The sequence below is a fragment of the Anabrus simplex genome, chromosome 2 (genome assembly GCF_040414725.1).
Source record: "Anabrus simplex isolate iqAnaSimp1 chromosome 2, ASM4041472v1, whole genome shotgun sequence".
In the NCBI taxonomy this organism is placed as follows: Eukaryota; Metazoa; Arthropoda; class Insecta; order Orthoptera; family Tettigoniidae; genus Anabrus; species Anabrus simplex.
Genome location: NC_090266.1, coordinates 493,600,435 through 493,622,047, shown reverse-complemented (window position 1 = coordinate 493,622,047; position 21,613 = coordinate 493,600,435). Strand labels below are relative to the sequence as shown.

The 21,613-nt window shown below is 40.5% G+C and overlaps 1 protein-coding gene across 3 annotated transcripts in view; it reads right to left on the bottom strand.

Moving 5' to 3' along the window:
• LOC136862901 (uncharacterized) overlaps positions 1 to 21,613 on the bottom strand; it is an 801,576-nt gene that overhangs the window by 132,788 nt on the left and 647,175 nt on the right. For all 3 annotated transcript variants that reach the window (XM_067139181.2, XM_067139182.2, XM_067139183.2), the window contains exon 4: positions 3,195 to 3,428. In XM_067139181.2, the coding sequence (XP_066995282.1) occupies positions 3,195 to 3,428 (234 nt within the window). The remainder of the gene's footprint in view (positions 1 to 3,194; positions 3,429 to 21,613) is intronic.

Genomic DNA, 21,613 nt, shown 5'->3' with positions numbered 1-21,613 from the left:
TATGTACTATAATTTGATAAAAGTCCGTATTTTTATCTGTAAAATAATTATTTTTAAGTAAAAACCTCAGCAATCTCTCTTTAACTATGTTTTTTTACATTTCTTAGATAAGATAGGTAGCATAGAAATTGGACGATAGTTATTTACGTCAAATTTCTGTAAACCTTTGTATATTGGTAAAATGTTTGCGATATTCAACATTTTGGGGACAGTAGCCTCATTAAACGATGTACATGTAACTTGTGTAATATGGGGGACCAGGTACAGAACCAATTTTTTCATACGGTTGTTACTTACACCATAACAGTCACGTCTACTGGTATTTTTCAGTTTTCTGATTGTATTTAATACTTCATTTATCGTCGGTAGGGCGTGAAAATGGAGAACTACAGTACATGGATCTGTACCTAAATTGGGAGTGGTTTTACTTGGAATATTAGCAGCTAATTTTTGACCAATATTAGTGAAATGTTGTTGATATCTCTAATGGATTTGTGATAACCGTATCCTGTACTCTGAAGTGTACTTCTTTACTATCAATATCGCTGTCGGTGGTTAGGATTTCATTTACAACTTTCCAATAGTTTTTTGTAGTATTTAATCTGTCAATAAAATATGAATTCTCTAGTTCCCTTTTCATTTTAGTTACTTTTCTACATAGCGATTTGTAGTCCCCTACCAGTTCTTCTGAATAATGCTCATACCCCATTCTCTTTCCAAGTTTTTGCCTGTTAATTTTAGCAAAAGTTTGTTGTTTTGTTCAACAAGTTTCAAGAGGTCAGGTGTCATCCAGGGGCATGTTGCTCTCTTACTGTTTCAGTTACCTCGGCAATTGACGAACAGCGTACACTTTTCGTTTATGTAGCTAATCAGTTTATTTACTGCTATGTTACACTTGCCATTCTTATGAATATTAAGGGATTATTAAGCATGTGTTCAGTTAATCGTTTAACACCTATTCATTTGTTTACAAGACATTTCTTCTTTGTTTGGACGGCGATCTGATTTTTTCAACTGAAAACAGCGGTTTTCCTTTATATATTATCTATGAAGGTTAGTAACTCTAGTTGGAAACACATTCTTACAAGATATTTGATTTTAACATACACTTAGCCTGTACAATTCCTCTGACTGCTGGTTTTGTTCCCGTTTATCCATATAAAAATCTCCAACAGCAACACAGAACTTCCTGTTATATTTATTCCACATCTCTTCAAGACAAGTGATGCATGAATCAGCATATTTAGAATTTGGGTTATAGCAAGCTATAACAAAAAACTCTCTATCAGAACCAGAAGTTTCAACTAATACCACATTAAACGGCACATATGTAGATTTTACAGTAATTAGGACCTTAGAATTATGGCATTGCTTGACATAAATGACAATACCTCCACCCTTTTTAATGACCTTGAACAAAAATAAACATCATAATTTGATAAGTTATAGTATATTTCTTCATCTGGATTCAGCCAAGTTTCGGTAATAAATATAACATCAGGCATATGTGCTGCACAATAAGAGTCGGCAATGTTATCCATTTGTTACGTATATTCTGAGCATTAATATATAACATCCTAATTTTGTTCCCTTTATCTTTAACTTCTCCTAAGCTATTTAATTGATTTTATGACCTGGCCATTGATTATGATGATTATGATGGTAATTTTTGTTAAAATAGCAAAACTGTACCATTCATGATTCTAATCTGAGAATATCATCAATTGTTTTGACATTAATTACTTGGGAGGTATCATCTTTTCGTACATATATATTTCCATCCCGGGTCCACACATATTTATACCCCTTTATACTCAGGTATAGCTCTCTTTAGTAACCCTTTAGACTTAGGAGTGAGGTGATCATTTATGTGGACAGTTTGGCTAGCAGCATCTATTCCAACTGCCGTGGACTGCAGTTGTCTAATTTTCTTCTTGGCCTATTTCGTACTTTTTCCACCTGTTGACGAACTTGACGATGATCGTACGAGGAAGATTCTTGTAGATAGATGGAATCCTGTGTACAATATCAAGATCAGTGCATTGACTTAGCACCCTACAGATGTACCTATGTTCTTCACAACTTCATAAATGTCTTCTCCTTAGATTTCTGGCGCACCATGTATTTCCACATTATTTCTTCTTAGGTGTTGGTTTACTTGTTCTCCGTCTTCATTTTCCCCGTCATTTAGCTTGATGACCTGCTCTTGAAGTTCTCTGATCTTTTGATTGCCTTTACACAGCTCTGCCTTCAAGTCCTCAATGACTCTTGTATTAAAAGCAATGCTTCCACGCAATCTAGTAACCACATTCTCTACCAGTCTATCCATAAGCGAGTCTAGGAAAGTGGTGCTACACATTATATTACTAACAACATTTATGAACTCTGTCAGGAAATACTGGAAATGTAATGAAATAGGATAAGCTTTTAAAAGAACGATGACTTTGTCAATGTAGTGAGTTAAAGGTAGGTCATAATGCTGTTGCTATGCGCATGCCCTCTGGATGATGACCGTGAGTTCCATGTAATCCTTCTCCTTACCATCCATCACTGCTACTCGTCTGCAGGAGCATGGTAGAGAGAAGTGCGATGTTCTTATTACCATAACTTTAAATACGGGTTGATTTCAGTGGATTTAGCAAGTTTCTTGATCGTAATTGACTTAATTATGAGATACGCAGAATCGCAGCTAGCTCTGTACACCTACTAGCTTCATTCTGCCAAACTCCCATTCTATCACTGGAGACCACACTGTCTACCGATAATTGTACTTCTGAGTTACACTTCAAGGTCACTTGAACCATTCCCTGGAATTCTATGGGCTTGAATATCGCGAATCAGGATCCAGAAGGCTTTATAAAGCCTAAGAATGTTGCATATCTGTTATATTCTTATACTGAGCTCTCATAAGCAGGGGTTGTCTGGTTGTGTTCAATTTGATGATGATGATGATGATGATGATGATGATGATGATGATGATGATGATGATGATGATGGTGCCCAGAACACACATAATTAATCAACTTCTAAAACTCCGTGTAGATGAACTTGGACCATGTAAGAGCAGTATCGGTTTCCTTGACAGGCATTTTGGAAGGAATGTACGCTATATTTTATGTGAAGTGATAATTTTACTGATTTTGATTTCAGTCGGGGATAAGTGTCTTATTTATAAACAAACTTAAATGACTTACTTCGAAGATGTGATCGTAGTCGAATTCTCGGAGGTTGGGGAGAGACTGCAGCACAACAGTAGCTCCAGCACCCGTGATATAAGTCTCTGTAACCACTAGACGTACCAGGGACTGCGCCCGACGCCGCCCATCCTCCGCCACACACAGCAACACCATGCCGCGGTCCGTGATGGGCGTGGCCGCAAGGTTTAGCTCTCGTAAACAGGGGCAATGTTCACCTACCTCGGCCAGAACCTACGTCAAAAGAGATGTCATTAGAATAGCCTTACGTTACATTCCAGGTAATTTCAATACAACTCGTAGCTAGTGACAAGGGAGCGTGTATTATGACCACGAACATATTATATGTTACGGAATTTGATTTAAGAAATTGCAGTATAACAATATATTTCTTACTATTTCATCCCTGCAGGGTAACCAAATTCAAATGTTTGTTAGTTCGAAAGAACTGGAAATTAGTGGAAAGTAACATGAGCAAAGTGGACTGGTAGACTGAAATTGCATACAGGACTCTATATTTGTATTTTAACGTAGATTACTATAGTAATTAATTAAGAGGTAGAATGTGAAAGGGCTAATTAAAATTTCCTTCGTTACTATCTTCAAAACAATACAGGAAGATATTATTAAAATTGTTTTCATCCACTTCTTCTTACCGACAGAATGAATTTTTTCAATGGTAATAGAAAATTTTGGCTTGTCAGCCGTCATCCACTTGTGTTTTTGCCTCCTAGATATTACGCTAGGAACTATCAAGGATTGGCTCTCTCCGCAGTTAGTACTGAGCAGTCTGTGTGCTCTCATTATATTTTGTGATGGCGAGAAATCTTACCCATCGACCAAACATTTTGCTGTTTAGACGGATAGCTGATTGGTCTACTGTGTTGATTAACTGTGCGTTCCCCTTGCCATTCGCTGCCCCTGATTGGATTTTTAAATTTTATTGTTTTTACTTCGGTATCCAGGCGCCATTCAACCGTTTGATTCCATTGTTCCTGCTGAAATCGTTAGTGTGTTTGAAAATTTCTAAGCCTTCCTGAATTAGGCCTATTCCAATTACTTCATTTCAACCTCTTTTCTTCCGTTTCGGTTTTGAAAGTTTCTCCCCGTTTATACACAAAATAGCAATCCAAAAATACATCTTTATCATTCAGTATACGTTTATTGCAACATGGTACGTTGACATGCTCCCTATGCCTCTTCTTGTACTACTTTCAGCGTTAATGAGTGTAAATGACACAAACAATTCCTTACAGACAGCCATGTCTAATGTGAAAATGATATTATTGAAGTATTATAACAATATACAATCAACAGGACGTTTGCAGATTGCATATGGCCAACTGGTTTTCTTCCTGCACAATGCTGGCTTATTTTACGTTACTTACGTGTGGGTACCAAGCAGGGCAATATCGACATTAAGGACTACAAATGCCAGATGGGTTGCATATCTTAATTAATTATAAATACCTGGTGAACCACTCTATGCATTGACTGTCTTTCAGTTTTAAGGAACACATTTATAACGGGTGGTAAACATCAAACAGGACACCTTGAAACAAGTCGAAGAAGGACTTACAGTTTAATAGGTTATGCAAAAATCTTTTACTATGTAGTTATTTTTACTGCAATTACAAGTAACCTAAGTATCTGCAGTATGTTTCGATCAACCAAAAATATTTTGCTAATTTTAGTAAGCTCACTGGACAAAAATTAGTCACCCCGGGAGGAATCATTACATGCATCATTTAATACCGTGTAACTCCGCCTCGGGACTTGATAACCACCTGGATTCTTTTAGGAAGTGAGTCCACAACGTCGTTCAGGTACGTCACAAACAGGTTAAGCCGCTCGCTGAGGATTTGATCGCGCAATTCCACCAAATTGCGAGGATACTGAAGTCGGCATTTTACCTGCTGTTCCAACATATACCACAGATCTTCAATGAGATTCAAGTCAGGTGATTTTGCAGGCCAGACGATGGTGGGTAGTATTCATGAAACCAGTTGCGTATGCGTCCATCCTGTTGAACTTTCCTGTTGTCATTTTGAAAAATCGGGTTGAAAGGCAACAGCTGATCATCCAGAATGTTTAAATAAACATGCTAGTTCATGATAGTTGTCCCCTCGCTGAGTGGTCCCTATCCATCATACAAATAACATCCCCCAAAAATCAACGACCCACCTCCAGCTTGAACCTGATCTTGCACACATCCAGGATGAAATGCTTCATTTGACCTTCGATGCACTCAACGACGTGCGTCATTGCAATGCAGGAAAAAAACGTGATACATCAGACCACATAATACCGTATCATGTCTTAAATTCAGCCTAGCTCAGGATAAAAGCGCGTGGAGCGTGCGGATGTGGGTAATAAAATCTCTACTAAATTATAGTAGAAGTATATGGACAGGAAATACTTACATATAAACTAGTGAATGAGAATGCAGGTATTCGTGTATTATAGATTTATTAAGCTAAAACGTGAATTAAAATCTTACTTATAAAATAAAAAATAAAATGAACAATCTACCGTAAACTTGGTCAGAAGAAGTGATATGTACATTTACATGAATTGATGTTTAACATCCATTTACACATTAGAAACACGGACAACGACCCGAAAAATACGATTTCGAGTTACATGGAATACAAATGTGTTTCATTGTTTCATTTGATTGACTGCTTCGTTAAGTCCCTAAGTCCTTTGCCCGTAGGCTCGATATAAACCGTCCATTAGATGCGTAAATAATATTCGATACACTAGAAGTTGGCCTAATTTACATATGTACATTCCGATCACTCGGACACAAATATACTGCATCTAAATTACCCAACCAAAATAACACAGACTTTAATCATATGGTTCCGCACCCATAAGCAACGGACAAGGGCAGAACCTTGCTTCTCTAAAATTAGCCAACAAGCTAAGGTGTCCCCGTTACTCAACAAAGAATATCACAAGTTGAAAACGATAAATGAACGGGACAACAATAAACAACACAAGGTAAATATACATAAATCACACCCAAAAAATAAAACACACAAATATGCACTGAAGTTGATACAGACGCCGGGATTCCATTCCGACATACTCAGGCTCCGAAGATTGCAAGTCTCAAAACTTAAATTCGGCCTAGCTCAGGATAAAAGCACGCGGAACGTCCGGACGTGGGACGCACAGCCCATTTGGTACTAAGAAGTTTCTGCCCAACATCTCTATCAAAATCAACTCATACAGAAATAAATACTGTTAACACGAAAAGCACACATCTATATCTAACCTATTCTATCCCTTGTTCCCCTTTCAGGGATTAAACATGAGCGCAGCCCTGAACGTATTTAATTTTACTAAAACTGAGCAAAGCAATGACCGAATGAGAAAAAACTTCCTCCCTCGAAGCAACCTTTTATAGCCTTAAGAGGACGCCGAGTTCGAGGTAATTCCCCGCCTAACAGAGTGTTTCGCCTTTGTGATGGCATACGAGATGTCAACAGCCCCTCCTGCAAATACGCACTTCTATCTATTGAGCAAAAGTAAATAATATCGACACGGAAACGGACATCAGCTGGTGAGAAACAAACATTTAAGTAATTGGGGCTTGCGGTCGGCAGTTCCTGGGCATAAAGGTGTCTATTTAAACACTCTCATTCATAGTAAAGCTCGGCGCATCGTCTACGGCTGATTTGAGGATTCTTTACCTGGGAGATAATAAATGGTCGGGGCCTCGCCAACCTCCTTGCTTCCGCACAATGGCACAAAGTGCTCTCTCACAAAATAACACACAGCCCACACATTCACGCGGATAATCACAGGCTGGCTCATCAATATACATATAAATCAGGACTACAAGTAAAACATTATGGCTTCATAGCCTTTCTCATATAATTTAAGCTCTGTCGATATCTCACGGCAATTCTAGCGTCTATCCTTGGTTCGATGATCGTTACATTCATGAACTTGCCTGCCACCAATGTTGAAGATCCTCTTCTGTACTCAACGGTGAATATAACTCTGCCGTTCAACTCCTTGAAGCTAAAAACTTCATGCTTCATGCATAGAAAACATCTGGCTGCCTCTAGCCTACTCTCTATAATCTCGCGACACTGAAGACGCACAGCCCATTTGGTACTAAGGGGATTCTGCCCAATATCTCCATCAAAATCAACTCATACAGAAATAAATACTGTTAACACGAAAAGCACACATCTATATCTAACCTATTCTCTCTCTTGTTCTCCTTTCGGGGCTTAAAAATGAGCGCACCCCTGAACGTATTTAATTCTACTAAAACTGAGCAAAGCAAATGCCGCACTGGTTTACATTTAACAGTTAATTAACTGACTTGAGAAAGCCTATACTAGTGTATGAATACTACATCACATGCTTAGAGAACATAATGACTTAACTCAGCAGCCATCTCGCCATCAGTGACGAATCACATGGCCGCTATATCATGCGTGCCTATCCCATGGTAACGGCACTCAGTACGGGGTTTATGGTGCTCGCTTCGAGTCCTGGATACAACATGGTTGTCGTCTGCTTGATCATGGGATCGTTTGGAATGGTGATTTACTTCATAACATCTACTTACCACTTAGCGTGATGGTACGCAAGATTTCGGCCTTAGTGTTAGACTGCCATTGACTACAGCCTCCTCGCAAATTTTAGTCCCAATCTGTGCGGCACTACTTATTGGATCTAGCCCGGTTGAAATCAGTCCTTGGCAGCGGTTATACTTTACACGGCTCGCACACGGTACTACCGCGGTCCGCGTACGCGTTATAAATGTTTATACTGCTTAATATCGTTACTAGCTCCTGTGAGCTAACTCAAGGTGATTGCATAATGATCTTACAACAGTTTCACAAATACATGTATCTAATAAGTTCGCGAAATACGCCACGCCACACTTGGCGTTTCAGTACAGAGAAATAATATAAAGTGAGAACTGACTATCATTTACGAATGACTATCACTGACGACTGAGAATCACAGAGCGCTGAGAATCAATGAGTTTGTCTAAAACGAATGAGAGTCAATGAGCGAATGGGAACGCTTCGTTTCTGTAACACGACTGAGGATCAGTGAGCGAATGAGAAAACTTCGTCCCTAGAAGCAACCTTTCATAGCCTTAAGAGGACGCCGAGTTCGAGGTAATTCCTCGCCCAACAGAGTGTTTCGCCTTTGCGATGGCCTACCAGATGTCAACGGGCCCTCCTGCAAATACGCACTTCTCTCAATTGAGCACAAGTAAATAACATTGTCGACTCCTGACATTCGATAATTCTATTCTTAATTATGTGTAGCGTCAGCTCTGTGGAATTTAGCTTAGTGGAGGATTTATTGACTTAAATTCAGATGATTCCAGCCCTGGGGAAGAGAGGTTTGTCAACCTGTGACAATTGTTCAGTTGTTCCCCCATTCAAATCCCACCCCCTCCAGGTTGCAGCGTTTGGGCTTGGTAATATATAGTAGGGGTCTGCACAAATGAAATCACGGCTTCCGGCTCAATTCCAACTCGAGGAATTCGTTCCTTCCGGACCAATACGGAGTTCTCATGGCCTAAGTCACAGCCACCCAGGGTTCCTGCCTCCAATCCCTGCGACTCTATGACGCGCTAAATAAAATTATGTCATTAGGTTCCGCCAGTTAGCTACTGACCACATTCATTGATTTCTAGCCCGTTGTACACGAGCAGCTTTACTTGCCTGTGTGAGCAATGGCCTCATACGAGGTGACTGATTCCAAAAGTTCATTACATGCAGTTCCCGTCGCAATGTTCCCTCGCTAAGTGATTGGGATGGACCATCATTCACTGACTGCAGCAATTCCTGTAGGGATTGGAAGCGCTGTTGATTTGCAAGCCGTGACACGCATCTCCGGTCCCTCTCAGGTATGATCTTTTTCCGATCACAATTCTGGCGTTGTGTTTCGTCGCCACGCGTAGTACACCACCGCTTGCAGACTAGTTGAACTGCGAACCACCAACAAACCCACAAACATCACGCACCGAATGACTATGGGCACGGCCAAACACGATTGCCCCTCTTTGTCACTCTCACATCCTTACATCTACCCATGTTGACATATACTGCACACTTGAAACATCAACGTCTCACTGATCGCTACTGCCTTATGTTCACGTAGAGGTAGTGTGCGTGTGGCTGGGCACGAGATTCGTTCGCTGCGCCATCTGTACAGGCATAACGATCCTTCCTGTTTGTGCACATTAGTGTGAATATTTTTTTGTCCCATAAGCTTATGAATTAGATGGGAATGTCTGACTAGACGCATGCCAGAATTATACTAAAAAATGCCGTACAGTGAGGAAAGGAGCTCAGAAGCACCTGCTGGAGATAAGATTTAATTATAATGACGTGGACGGCGTGAAGAAGGAGAAGAAGAGGTGAGTTGGACAAAAAATGTTCTTTTCCCACATGGCTATGTTGTGCACTCAAATTGAACGCTTTATCTCCAATTATTCCAGGAAACAGCGAATAATGATGAAGTAAGGTAAGGGTTATGCTGCCCGAAGGCAGGTCCGAATCTCCGCAGAGGTGTTCCTGAGCCGGAGTTTTACGTGCGGTGGGGTGGCCAGTTCCTTTACGCTCCTCCATTCCCTTACCCCCCACCAGCAACGCGTAGCAACCCATCCAACTCCTGACCACGCCCAATGTTGCTTAACTTCGGAGATCTCACGAGATCCGGTGTTTCAACACGGCTACGGCCGTTGGCTAATGATGAAGTGGTGACATGTAAAATGGACGTGTAAAATGTCCAATATATTTTACGAGGGGGGCTAGGAAAAATCGTCATATCCAGGAACACTGAAGTGTTTGAATTATTAATTTACGGGAGCCAGGTACTGTTAGTCTTTGAAGACGTAAATAAATATCTCGGCGATTGAGTTCCAGTACAAGCCGTTGCTCTATACTGGAATGAAGAGTTTAAAATCTTATGAACACTCTTAACAGCTTAAATTAAAAATGCATACCTGAAAACTGCTATCGTGCGAATTGCCAACAAGATCTGATGGGAGCCTACGGGTTTAACGGGTTAATATTTTGACAGTATCCACCATATCAGTTCTCAGCAGAGTGCAGCGAGCTGGCCTGACCCCATCCACAAGGAAGCAACGCCACAACTGGACTATTGGCCGCTGCCTACGGGTTTACTCGGGAAGGAGGAACTTGATATGGTATGTGCCGTTCTCTCCGGGAGCCACTAGCGGTGATCAGAAATCGAAACATCGTGACGATTGGTAGCCGACAGTTTCCCTGGCGTATTCAGCTTCCAGACTGTTCTGGAAACACTGGCATCCCTATTTAAGGCGGGCCAGATCAGTCAATTCAGTCTGAGAGGGAACGATGTTGAGGAGTGTCGTTATCGAGTCAGTTCGAGTTGAGGTTCAGCCTGAGTTGTGCAGGCAGTCTGTGTGTCAGTCTCTGTGGGTGTTCTGTTCGTAGAACTGAGTGTTCATTCTCTCTGTCTGTCTGTCGTCGAGGAGTTTAGTTTCTCAGTCCGGCTGCTGTGAAGTGGGCGTCGTGTCTGGAGCAGCGTGGGGGAGTTCTACGTGAGATCGGCATGTGATACTTATCGGAGTGAACGGACGATGTATGTCATACGGGACTATGAGACTACCGTGAGCGGGCTGCTGGCTGCGCGGCCCGCCAATGTCAGTTGTGAAAGAGTGAGTGTGATTTGTGTCAGTCTATAAGCGATAGCGTTAGTAATTAGTGTGACTCTGATGGAGTGTGAACAGCGCTATTGTGCGTTTACTGTGCTAGCCTAATTTGTGGTCCTGGTTTACCTGTGTAGTTGTGTAAGAAATAAAGCTTAGAGTAAACTCTACCAGTTGTGTTTATTTGACTACCACCCCTACACGTTACAATACAATAACATTACGTTTGTAAGAAACTCTACTTTAATAGCAGCATAGTGAGTAATGTCGATTCTTGTGTTTATGTTTTCTCTCTAACGAATGTATTAATATTATTTACATTGATCAAACACCCAAAATAATTTTGAAATATTTTACTTGATGACTGAGTAAGAAGCCCAGGATTTTACATCACCTCTAACGAGACAGAATTAAAAGCAGTGACTTCTAAATAAACCTAGTTTTAAATGTACCATAGTGAATACTGTGAATATGAATGTTATTACTTTAAGTCAAACAGTTATCCAGCAACTAGCACGGTAGACCTGTACCTCCTCGTTTAAAAAACATTCATAGATATCCAGAGCACCGATGTTCATATCGTTTCATTGCACGTGAACCGAGTATTATCTGCTGCAGCCCTTGGTTATTCGCTAAGTATCCGTAATAATAATAATAATCGTATTGGTTTTTACGTCCCACTGACTACCACGCACTTCAGAGACCCCGAGGTGCCGAAATATAGTCCCAGATGAGTTCCCTTACGTGCCAGTAAATGTACCGGCACGAGGCTGACGTATTTGATCACCTTTAAAAACCACAGGACTGAGTCGGGATCGAACCTGGCAATTAAGTATTCGTAAATCAAAATCTTTGTAGCTCCGGTACAGCTCCTCAAGAGTGGCGTAGTGGGTTTCTCTGTTTCCAAGTTTGCTTTATCGTTCCTGACTGACGTCAGTGGCATTAGAGAGCGTAACCAATAAGTCTGTAATTACAACTTTTCAATGGAGTGGAAATAAACCCAGTCCACTGGAGTGCAGGTTTCTTTCCCTCATGAAATATTCCAAGTAGCAATCTGATTTCAAAAATAAGGCAGAGAAATGCTAGTTTGTATTCTAGTTTAGTACCCACTAAAACCACCTGGGTTTCTGTGGAGTTTGTACTGTTCATTATAATTTACCATGGTTTTACAGTAGATTGACAGCCCCTTCTTCAACTCTGCATCGTGGTAATTGAGGTTCACTGTCACCTTCCTCTTCCAGCACTCTTTCTTCTTTCGTACAACGAGGCTCATTTCAACAACCCCTCTCTTCCACTTTACCCTTCCGTTTCTCACTCAAGTTATCACGGCGCCAGACGGAGAGAGCTAAAAGACTCTAGACGCCTCTAGGAAATGAGATACTCGCTGCAAGCCAAAGATTTTGATCATAAATACACATGCCGGGAAAGGAGCTACCGGTACTGAATAGCTGCTGAAGGCAAGTGGCGAAATTCTCGCTGGTCTACGCAATAAGTTTAAAGAAACATTTTCGTAATGCACCTGTGGAGTTCGGGTAGATATTGGTGTAGACAAACATTACTCCCACCTACGGTATCAATATATTCAAAACAGGGAGGTCTTGTCATAACCTAATCACTCATATAATAACTTAATTTAAATGTGTAATAGTGTAAATGCAAATGGGATATCTTTGATGAATCATCTGATCATGAAAGATTTTCGAAAGTAGATTATGCGTAGTCATCACCTGCATGTGTAGACTATGACGCTGCCTGTAAGAAGAGGGGGATGGAATTGACTATCCCACCGTAAGTAAACCTTGTCTCAGCATGGTGGATCAGATTTATTTAAGGAACTGACCAGTCACCAACGTCCAGGATTTCATAAGCCGGTGTGTTTTTTAAAACATAAATCTTCCAAAACAATTGTGAGGATCATATTTACGATACGCAAAGAGATTAGTAAGCCTTTCATTGGCTGTACGTAGAGGACAATAAAGATTCTCACATGAGAGCTTTCCTTCTCCAAATACCTCAGATTCACATAATAAGATGCGGACTTTTACACTATTTTTCTTCCTTGTCTAACCTTGCGATGAGTAAATTCAGTATTTTTACAGAAATGATAATGGAGCATTTGGGCTTTTGACATGTTGAGGAAACAAAGAAATTGGTTTACGTTTCGCAGAAACTTTGCTCCGCGTCTTCAGGTGAAATATTCGTGTGTCCATGAGGAAGACTTGTCTAATAATGAGTTTGCATTTGAGAATATTTAACATTTGGTCTATTGTAAGTGGTACTTCCGTTCGACACTAGATAGCTCACTGTGCGCTAGCCTACCGAGTGGAGAATTACGTCTCCATCTTAGCTTCAATTAATATGTTTCCTGTCCAATACACATGTGCATTGTGAAATAGACAGCAAGGTCATCAGATAAATCAAGACGGATGAGGAATATGGTAGAAAAATACATAAAATAAAACGAATATACAAAATATAGAATGGAGGTGACAATCAAAAGGAACGTGTGTGAAATGAGAAATAAGAGAATAAGCCATAAGCAATATGTGATTGCAGTCATTGAATATTTATGTAGGTACTTCTCTTCCCTGTTCTTCTCTATTGTTATTTCATTTCACGTTTTTTCAAATTCGTACCCTCTTCATCACTAGACGGTTCACTCTAGGCTATGTATCCTACTTTCATAACTCGCATACTCTCTGTTGTTCATAACCACACAGTCTGACAAGAAAATTGAAGCACCCAGAAGAAATGAGCGTATGTCAGTGTAGCTTCGTGCACGTACGCACCATCGGCGGGTATGTAAATGATTAGAGTTGCAATTCTCAGTGACACCAGTATGCATTAGTGTTGTTCGTGTTTAGTGTTGTTAGCAGGTCTGGTAGGGTTTATAAGGAGCGTGAACAACAACAGATGTTGAGTGATGAATGCGAAGGACACAGAGATACTGCTTCCTCGTGTGAGACAGCGTTATCAGCACCTGACAGCGTTTGGAAGTGACCTCATTGTGGGTTTCAATTTTCCCGGCTGGTCAAATCGTACAATATCCAGATTTGTGGGTCATTTGGATGTGACAGTGGCCCTATGTTGGACCACATAGGAACGTGGTGGCAGGCTTACTGGTCGTCAAGTTTCGGGTCCACCAGGTCTGACCACCACGGGGAGCATCGCTGTATTGTGCACCAAGCACATCGTAACCGATTCGCAACTGCGCCTGCCATCCGAGAACAAGTAATGGACTCCCTTCAACATGGTGGGTCATCCCGGCCAGGTCAAAGATTTTTACCTGGTTCTAAGGGCTGGTTCCAGGTCTACTTAGCCTTCGAGAATACAATTTAGGAGGTATCACACGGTGATATACCGGTCCCGGTCTAGAAAGCCAATAATAACGGCCGAGAGGATTCATCGTGCTGACCACACGACACCTCGTAAACTGCAGGCCTTCGGGCTGAACAGCGTCATTTGGTGACCAAGGCCCTTCGGGGCTATTGCGCCATGGGGTTTGATTTGGTTTGGTTCCTGTCTGCATACAGAACGCAAGCCACGGCTTTGCAAGTCCTCTGATCACCGTACTGTAAACAGGTACTTCAAATATTAGTTCTTCCAAGGGACCTATTTTAATTTTACTGTTTTAATATGCAGACGATTATTAACTTTCATCACTCAAGATGAGCAAACATATACTTGAAAATCAACGGAATATTAAATACGTTGAAGAGGAAAGAAAATGAGAGCAAGGACGTTGAAGGATAGGGAAATGGCTGAAGAATTAAAGGAATTAAAACGAGTAATGTGTGCATGGAGTGTTGAAGAGGGACGAAATAGCAATGGAATGTATTTGTCGGGATTACAGAAATAATAATCGGTAGAAAATTAAAAAGTGTAAGAAAGTAAGAAACGTCATGGTGAAATCACAGAGTGAAAACGAAAATTGTAATAACAGAACATTGTGGGGAAAATGGAAAGCAAAAATGAATATGAAGGAAGAAGGAGGAGACACACCGATGTGAAGAAAATAAGGGCAAAATTTCAACAGTGAAAAATTGCTAAGAAATATTCACTTAAGAAATAACAGGTGGTTTCACCATAGGAAAGAAAACATTATGTGATAAAATAAGGAATAAGAGGAATGTAAATCAACGCGATGGCTTTGAAGGGCTAAGATAAAACAATACCGATAACATTAGTAATAATTAAAGGAAAATGGTGATGATTATTTATTTTCTTTTAAACGTAACTACACGCAATAATAAATACAGAGTGGGATATCTCAAGATCAGGAGAGGCGTCGGAAAGTGATACGCAGTTTAAAATTAAATTTGAGCACATTTTATATGTTTATACCTGAATGATAAGCATACACATTGAAATGGAAACAGATACTCAATGAGACCAAACCTTTTTTTGTGAAACAATTAATAATTAAAATGAAAATATTTCATTTGTGTTCGTGCAAGATCGATTCATTTCAAATTGTTTAACTTCTTTAATAGTTTATGGTGAAAAATCTACTGAGAAAAGTATGTTGCACTAGTGAAATATAGCGGACAAATTATTCTACATTGTCAACGGCAACTTGATATGACACAAATTCGTAACTGCGTTTTGTATGGATATCCATTAATACTGCATTTGTACAGTTTGTGTAAATACTACAGCGTATCGGAATATGTTAATATGTTTCATGTGCTGTACGACGTACTCAGACATATTTCTACTGTGTACCAATTTCCTTATGGCCTTGAATATAATACTGCGGACCATAATTTCGCGAGACAAATTCATTGTAACGTACATGAAACATACTTCTTGCTGTATTTGTGGGACTTAGGATATCGTGAACTCATTATCGGTGCAGTCGGCAAGATAACTTGTTTTCCATAATTTTATTCACTGTGCATTACATTTTACTGGGGTCTAATTAGGATGGAAGTGACTGTGAGTTTCCTTTCATTGATAGTCTCGAGGAAAGTGGAAAACCACGGAAAAATACTTCTAACATGACCGAGAATATGACATTAATTCAGTCCTAATGAGTTAATTGACTGTTTGGTACGGGATGTATAGCGGTCAGCTTGCATTCGGAAGGTCGTGAGTTCAAACCTTTCCATAGACCACCTTCAAAATGATTTTCTGCGTTTCCCCATTTTTCACCAGTAATGCCGCTGTTGTACCTTATTTATAATCCAAGTTTTAGCCCCCTTTCCTTCGTCACCATAATATAGGTCTCCCTCTCTTAACTGGTGGGAGAATAAACTACTAGCAACTCACTTATATTAACAGTAACAATATTATTTAATTTTCATACGTTTTAATTGATAACAGTCTTCAGTAGTCAGTCAGGTTTCTTCTTAAGCGAGTTAACGGAAGAAGAATGTTTCCTATCCCAGTTCCTCAAAGTGGTTATGAATTCATAGTGGAGTTTGAAATAAAACTTTCTAGTCGAGCGTTTGTACGAACACCAGGGTCAGTATGATCACTTATTAAGTTGCAATGGCTTTCATGTGCATCTACAGCTATATATCACTATTGTTCGGAAATCAAAAGCATGGGCGTTTTATCTTTCTCTTACCAACTGTGCTAATATCTTTACAGTTTTGACACTAATCCATCAACATTTTGCATAATTCCCTGTTAAGACCATCCGGCCTTAGGAAGACTAAGTGACTGACCTACCTCAAGCATAATTAATTCCATGATGGGTACACATCTAAACCTTTCTTGAATGTGAAAAGGTTCAACAAAATTCAGAAGACGGTTCCGTGGTGGAAACTACGGCTAGCTATTGTAAAACGGTACAAATACTGACACGTCTACATATCTAACGGAAAACACTCTGTGTGACCTTGGTGATCTGATATGCTGCCCTCTATATTACTCGCAAACTTTTTAGTGATAGATTTGTGTACGGGGTTGAGGAGCCAGGATGGAGCTCTCCCGGTTCCGGTAATACTCCCAACTGAATGGAAACAAAATCTGAATTAAATCGATAATATGATCGATCGATATGAATTTTCTAAACCTTCATTTATTTTAAGCCAACAACTGTGTCGCACGCACATTATATACCATTAAATAACAATTCTCGATGCGAATCTTGTACCTGGCATGAATTCTAAAGTTTGGCTTTGCTGTGTAAACAACAACAGTACTAGTACGTAAAGTGTACGCAAGTTGCCGCACAGCGATGCATAAGCGATTCATATTTTGTGTTTCAAAGGTTGCCAATACGAATCTCGAAGATTGCCGAGGTCGACCGATTCAGCACTGAGGTATCAATCTAACACTAAAAAGTGCGCGAGTAATACACGGAGCAATCACTTTGTTAGATACACCTGGGACGTAAGAGTACGCGACCAGTTTCACAATACTATGTGGTGACAATGTCACGAGTGCTCCACAGATAATGTGCTGGCCTCTCCTCTGAACGACAGAAGGAAACATTCGCCTATGATAGGTAAACGTGGTGAGTTACGAGAAGTTGACCGCGGGAAGATAAATAGGGCCCAGAGGGGTGGTGCCAGTATCCAGACAGTATCCGTTTTTGTTGGTTGTTTTCGCACCATGGTATCGAGGGTGAACGAAGAATGGAGGAATAGTGAAAATACTGAAGATCAAAATGTGGCCGGCCACGAGTGATCGATCAGCGAGATGAGCGTTGGGTGTTACGACTGACAGCACAGCCAAGACGCTCCACAGTGGAACATTTGACCATCCTGTACAAGAGCTGGCAGGTACATTCGGTTTCCAAAATGGCCTTGCTACATATATTGCATGGAGTCTGGTTCAGGGATTGTAGACCAACAATAGTGCCACGGTTGACTCGACGTCACAATAAACAACTCCTCGCAAGCGCCTAACGAAGGCGTCAATGGACATTCAGTACATAGAAGAATCCTGTCTGGAGTGGCGAACCTCTTTTCCTGTTGCACCTTGCTGATGGCCGAGTTCACATCTGGCGTAAACAGCATGAGGCTTGCCTCCCCCGCCCGCACCGTGAGCGTCGAACAGTCCAGTGGTTGTGTCATAGTCTGGGGACCATTCTTCTTGCATACACCAGGGCCAATGGCCAGCGTACCACAAAATTTGGGTGGTAAAAACTACAGGAATCTGCCGATAGCCTGCACCATACTTCCAGACAGTATTTCTCGAAATAAAAGCCATATTCCAACAGGACAATGCACCATGTCAGCGGGATGAAATTGCTATAGACTGGTTGGTGAACTACAACCATGAATTCTACACTCCTCCATGGCCTCCAACTTTCTCGGACTAAAAACCCATCGAATATGTCTGGGGTATGCTGAAACTTGCTGTTTGGGCCACTCGTACGCCTCGAAAAAATGCATGTCTATTGTTCGGGGAGCTGTGGCAGGCATTACCGGATTGGACGTGGACTATTTGCGTCATCTTGTGGAATGTCTCCTATGACGTCTGTAAGTTTTGATCACAAGCAGAGGGGGAACCAACCCGTTATTAGGTTCGTGCTCCTAACAAAATAATCGTTTAGTGTAAGCCAGATTCAAACTGGCATCTCAAAATATACTTCATCTCTCAATCTCCGTTGGTATACACAACTTTTGATCAGGACAGAAAGACATGACATGTACTTTATGCAATTTACTTAGGGACTGAATTCGTTGTAATTATAAGAGAAGAAGACGAGACAAATTTACCTATATATCACTGTTGTTTTGAGCATATCTCCTTGGTTCGTTTTCTACAGTGCATTTAAAAAATCACGTGCAATTCTGGAACCTCAAAACTTTCTTCATTTCAAGTGGCGTTTAAACTGAAGCAGGATAACATTGAGGTTTAACTGGACCATCATGTGAATTGAGGAGGACTATGAATTTGACGGCAACGGAACTGGTAAATTAAAGTAATTCAACTCTAATATAATAATTTATGCCAGATTACCTTGTCGTTTATCTAACTAAATCCAGTTTTGTCATGGAATAAATAAATGCGAGTGTAATGGAGTGCTACTTTATTTGACAGGAGAAGGACTCCTTGAAATCATCTCAATTGAATGGAATTCGAAGGGTTGTTACCGGTACTAATGCGGATTATGGAAGGAAGAATATGAACCTCCCCGAGTTACCAAATATGAAGCATCTGGAAATATTAGGATTCACTGATGTTCCGGTAAGGCAGATAACGAGAAAGGAGTAGCACATTTAACGTGTTCTTAACAGGTGTTAACTGGGAAAAGTAAGAGCGAGGATTGGGATTGTTCATTACGAAAACCGTAGTAGGCAGCTTAGTTTCTATTAGGCACATAAATGAATGAAATATGTGAATAGATCTGGTGATCACATCTATTAAGAATAGAATCGTCCCAGTGTATTCAACATGCTAAGGAGTTAATTGGGATGAAGTTTTATGACAGGAATAAATGCAAGTTTCCACTAGTGTTAATGGTGAGGCAAGTAAGAGAATTATGAATAGAACTAAGGGACATAGGAGTGTGATAGCTTAACTTGCGGAAAGTATGGAAACCAATAGAAATGATAGGCAATTGTCAGACTTTCGTGGTAGTAGAAAATTACCCGCTTCTAATTCAGTCTTCCAGAAGAACGCAAAATTGCTATCCAAGGGGAGGGGAGGGATACCATATCCGCAAAAAACTATAACATAACAGATTTTCAATTCGAGAAATCTATTGAGAATGTGTACTGTAGGTATTGTAGGGATTTTCGATGAAACAGACCATTATGTGATTTGCAGTGAACTGATTATCATCCGTTCTACTAGAGAGAAAGATTGCCTGCGGTCGTTAAAAAGTGACAAATCTGTAGGGAGAGGAAATTAGACAGACATACACGAACAAGATGCGTGAATTGTACGAATTAGCGGACAGTAAGCAGATATAGGATACAGAAGGGGAATTATTTTCAAACAGCGGTGCAGAAATAGAAACGTCCAGAGATCGTCTAGGAAGTACAATATTAAAGCCTGGAAATGCGCGCATCTTTGTAGAATAATGATGTTAGGGACGTTGGTTAGAAGAAGGCACTTCAAAAATGGCTCCAGACAACAACTGATTTTGATCGGGAACTGCATAATATAAAGAAAAGAAAGAGAGTGCACTAATAATTATACAAACCAAAAATAATGGAAATATTTGGGAAATATCGTAGAATGGCTTAGCCAGGTGGCAGGAAATCTTCCTTGATAGTTAAACAGGGATATTATCACGGGAGGGAAAAGAAAAATAAATTGCATCTTAAATGAATCAGTTTAACTCATTGTAGATCCTAGCGATTAAGTAGACGGAAAATTTTGGAGTTGTTATCATTGTAAAAGGAAATCCTTCTTTTGAACTCAGGCACATCAAAGCTCATTAGGAGTAAAAGAACGTTTGCAGTGAAACTACGCTGGAGAACTGTATATAGATGCAAATAAACTGGAGTGCCATACAGTAGAAGAAATAGTTGCGATTATACCTGAAAATGAAACATATTTGGAAGGCAAGGAAGGGGAGTTGATAAGGAATTTGGATAAAACATATTCAAATTTTACAAAAACCGTATACCCGCCAGCGCCGTAATTTCTACTTCTATATGTCCCGCATGCACTAATGGTGAATAAGATGTCTACTAACTAATTTTCAAAGGGCCACTACTGCCAGCGGGCAGGTTACCTCAGAATATGAAGAGATAACAACCAGACGGCCACTCGCAGCATGTACCTCAGCGCTACCTGTCTAATGCACACCCTTCAATTTGTAAGCCCCGTTATCGACTGCATAGTACTAGGCTGGTAATGGGACAATAGCAGTATATTTGATGTCCATATATTGGCAATGGCTGGCGTGTTCAACAACGACGAGTACACAGATATCGTTGTAACCTATGGAGAATCTAGTCGGAATTCAGCCGAAGCTGGCAAACGGTATGCGCAGGAGTTTCCAAATAGACGTCTGCATTCTATAAAGTATTTCGCCGAACAGAACTGCAATTAAGGTCTAATGGATCTTTCAAGGTACATACCAGCAGGGACAGACCCGTCTGTGACAATGCTGACGTTGTGCAGAATGTACACTAATATTTTGAGCACAGTCCTTCACACGGTAAGTTGAAATTCACCTTACTGTGATGATAAAATAATAATAATAATAATAATAATAATAATAATAATAATAATAATAATAATAATAATAATAATAATAATAATATACAAACCATCATTGTTACAATGTGCATACTTTCAATGTTACTCAGGGCAAAGAAGAGATGCAGATGTGCTAGGTGTATCCCGAAAATCAATGCAAAATTTCATGAAGGAGAGAAAATGGCACTCATACATCAACGACTCTATGGAAATGATTTTGATCGCGGTGTAACATATTCCCAAAGAATGGCCGAGGCATTGCAGCAAGATCCACATTTTATCACCAATATCCTGGGGCGCGATGAAAGTTACTTTTTGGATGGTTACATCGTCAACACTCACAATCTCCATTTTTGGGATCCAGCCACCGCACTGGGTTCGAGCAGTGCATTTGCTACTCCAGTGGAGGATAAATGTGTGCACGACTCTGGGAGACTACCAAGCGAGTTGGCCGTGCGGTTAGGGGCGCGCAACTGTAAGCTTGCATGTGGGAGATAGTGGGTTCGAACCCCACTGTCGGCAGCCCTGTAGATGGTTTTCCGTGGTTTCCCATCTTCACAGCAGGCAAATGTTGGGGCTGTACATTAACTGAAGCCACGCGTGTTTCCTTCCCACTTCT